The sequence below is a fragment of the Nothoprocta perdicaria genome, unplaced genomic scaffold, assembly GCF_003342845.1.
Source record: "Nothoprocta perdicaria isolate Ctin4 unplaced genomic scaffold, notPer1 scaffold_17, whole genome shotgun sequence".
NCBI lineage: Eukaryota > Metazoa > Chordata > Aves > Tinamiformes > Tinamidae > Nothoprocta > Nothoprocta perdicaria.
Window position 1 is genome coordinate 4,791,697 of NW_020454871.1, and position 3,452 is coordinate 4,795,148.

General features: G+C 61.6%; 1 protein-coding gene across 1 annotated transcript; it reads right to left on the bottom strand.

Annotated features, from left to right (window-relative positions):
* Nucleotides 1-1,530: 1,530 nt before the first annotated feature.
* On the bottom strand, nt 1,531-3,441 carry ZIC3 (Zic family member 3). The gene is made up of 3 exons (XM_026035988.1): nt 2,418-3,441; nt 1,773-1,936; nt 1,531-1,683 (listed from the first exon to the last, which is right to left on the bottom strand). The coding sequence occupies exons 1-3, from the start codon at nt 3,439-3,441 to the stop codon at nt 1,531-1,533; spliced, it is 1,341 nt and encodes a 446-aa protein (XP_025891773.1).
* Nucleotides 3,442-3,452: the final 11 nt, after the last annotated feature.

Genomic DNA, 3,452 nt, shown 5'->3' on the forward strand with positions numbered 1-3,452 from the left:
CGGCTCCACTCCATTTCTGCGAGCCCCATTAACAGCCACCGCCCCCCAATGCTTTTTTTCTTTCTTTTTCTCGAAGGAAGTGGGGAGGAAAGACTCGTTGGGAGTTAACAAGGGGGTCCCAGGGCCGCCCGGCCCCCCAGCGCCCTGAGGCCAGGTTGGGCCGCACGGGGGTCCCGCGGCCGGCGCCGCGCGGGGCCCTTGGCCGCTGCGGGCAGCGCTCGGGGGGCAGCTCCGCACGGCAGGGGGGGCTTCTCCGCTCCACTCCTCCTCCCTCCGGCGGAGGTTCGGCCGCATCCTGCTCCGGGAACAAACAAACAAACAAACAAACAGAAATAAAAACGAGACGAGAAGCGAAGCACGTGGGGGGGCGGCCCGCCCGTTACTCACCGCTCCCGGCGCGGCCTCCCCGTCGAGGCGGCTCCCACGGCGCGGCCCGAGGGTCGCGGGCAGCGGCAGAGCTCGGCGGCGGGACAAAGGAGCCGCCGCGCGCGAGCGGCAACGCGGCCCCTCTCTGCTCCTTTTTATTTATTATTGTTTCCCGCATTTCGGCCCCCAAAACAACGGGTGGCACTGCYGGACCGGGCCCGCGATGGCGCCGTTCCCCCCAACACGGGGTGGCCCGAGCGGGTCACAAACGGCTCGCGGGGGCTCTTTCCAAAACAATAAACTTTTAATGCTAAAGCAGTTATAACCAAAAGCTGTACAGAGTTTTTTTTGTTGTTTGTATTTTTTTTGTTAGAAAACAATTTTTTTTTTTTTGTTTCTTCCCCATAAATATTGTTCAGTTCCCGGCACTTCGTATCAATAATTAAATTACGAACGATAAATATGGCATCATGATATGTATTTACAAAAAAAAGTTATTACAAAAAGGCAACCGTTATACTAAACGTCACAATCTGGGTAGAATAGACACCACATCCTCATCCTGAAAAATACTGACCGACCCCATCAGACGAGAATACATTCACAAGTGTAATGCTTGGAGAGAGAGGAGGAAGAGGAGGGGAGCGGAGAGAGAGAGAAAGAGAAGCAGCAGGAGAGCTGGAGAGGAAAGTTCAAGACATAACAGGACTTTGGCACGGTTTAAGACTGTAAGTTTAAACAATCACCACTAAGGCGAAGGAGAATTTCCATCCTCATGTCAACATCCCACCGAAAGAAGGAAAAAATAAAACAATCGAATTAATTTTTTTTTTTTTAAAGTGGGGAATCGGAGAAGAAGAGTTGGGGTGGGAGCGGGGAATAAAAGAAACAACAGCGATTGCAAAAAAAAAAAAAAAAAATGATGACAACTGGAAAGAAAAAAAAAAAGAAAAAAAATAAATCCAATCCTGAGAGAAGGACATGGCTAGTCCAGCATCTGGGCTTGCGAAAAATAGTAATAATAATAGGGTAAGCGAAGGAGCCCCTGCGGATCCTGGTTGCGGGAGCGGCGCGGCGGGCGCCCCGTGCTGCGGCCCCGGCTGGCGCCGGGCGCTGCGGGCGCCCCGTCCCGCGGCGGCACCGGGCCCGGCGGCGGGCCCGGGCTCACACGTACCACTCGTTGAAGTTGGGCGGCAGGCCGGGGTTGGCGGCGGCGGGCGCCTTGTTGGGCTCCTTGCCGCCCGCCGCCGGGGGGGTCGAGGACTCGTAGCCCGAGCTGGCGGCGGGGGAAGAGTCCGAGCCCTGCGATTCGTGCACCTAAAGGCGACAGGCAGAGATGGGGGCTGCGCCCGGGGGGGGGTGGGGGGGTCCCCCGCGGCGGAGGCGCCCCGAGCACCTCCGTTTACCTTCATGTGTTTCCTAAGCGAGCTGGGGTGGGTGTAGGACTTGTCGCACACCTTGCAGATGTAGGGCTTGTCCGAGGTGTGCACGTGCATGTGTTTCTTCCTGTCGCTGCTGTTGGCGAAGCGCCGGTCGCAGCCCTCGAACTCGCACTTGAAGGGCTTCTCACCTGCGGAGGGACAGGCGGGCAAGGAGGGACGTGTCCCCAAAGATAATAATAAAAATAATAATAATAAACACGCAGGGAAGGCGGGCTGCGGGGCCGCCTTTGTTGCCGCTGCGGCGGGGACGGGGACGGGCTCGAGCGGCCCCGGGAGAGCATCTGAGCTCGGGCTTTTCGTTTTCCAAAACGCCCCGAGCGAGCGGAGCCCGAACGCGTTCGCGTCCTGCCCGCCCCGACGCCGAACACAGCGCTGCGAGTGAAAATGTTTGGTCGAAAGTATCGCTTGCGTTCATTAGGGAAAGGAAAACACTTTGCGTTTTAGGTGAAAAAAAATACTTTGTCAAAAGTATGTCCTGCTTTTAAAAAATAAAATTAAAAAGGGGGCGGGGGGGGCACGGAATCGCGGAAAACGGTTTCGTTACCACTCGCGGGTCCCTCGGCAGCGGCGGCGCCCGCCCGGCCCGGCCCGGCCCGGCGCGCTCCTTACCTGTGTGTGTCCGCTTGTGGATCTTGAGGTTCTCGGAGCGGGCGAAGATCTTGCCGCAGCCCGGGAAGGGGCACGGGAAGGGCTTCTCGCCCGTGTGCACGCGGATGTGGTTCACCAGTTTGTATTTCGCCTTGAAGGACTTGCCCTCGCGCGGGCACTCGTCCCAGTAGCAGATGTGGTTGTTCTGCTCGGGGCCGCCGACGTGCTCCATGGTGACATGGGTGACGAGCTCGTGCATGGTGCTGAAAGTCCGGTCGCAGCTCTTCTTGGGCCGGCTCAGCGCGCCCTCGTCGAGCCACTTGCAGGAGAGCTCCTGCTTGATGGGCTGCCGCATGTAGCGGAAGAAGGCGCCGGGGCCGTGGTGGTGGTGGTGGTGGTGGTGGGCCGCCACGTTCATGCCCATGTTCATGTTCATGGCGTTGTAGTTGTGGAACTGCGGCCCGCCGTAAGGGTCCGTGCGCGGGCTGGACACGGCGCGGTAGGGCTCGGGCCGCCCGAAGAGCTCCCCGCGCAGCCCCAGGTGCATCTGCCCGTTGTCCACGTGCCCCGTGGGCGACGCGTGGCTCGGGCTCTGCTCGTGCAGCCCGGGGAAGAGCAGGTAGCCGGGGCTCTCGGCGATGCCGCCCGCCGCGCCGCCGAAGAGCCCGTGCTGCGCCGCGCCCGGCGCGCCCTCCGCCAGCGCCGAGCCGCGGTTGCGGAACAGAAAGTCGCGCGTGGAGTTGAAGGCGGCGGCGCCGCCGTARGAGGCCACCTGCCCGCCGTGGTGGTGGTGGTGATGGTGGTGGTGGTGGTGGCCCAGCGCGCTCGCGTAGCCCGGCGCCTGCGGCGTGAAGGCCGAGCCCTGCGCGGCGCCCAGCTCGTGCGGGGCCGCGTTCAGCTTGAAGGAGGAGTCGCCGAAGGGCCCGAGGGCCACGCCGGCGGCGGCGGCGGCGTCGCGGCCGCCCATGTCGTGGGGCCGCGGCGCCGCGAAGCCGCCCACCCCCAGCGCCGGGAACTGCGGCGCGCCGTCCAGCAGCATCGTCATGGGCGCGGGGC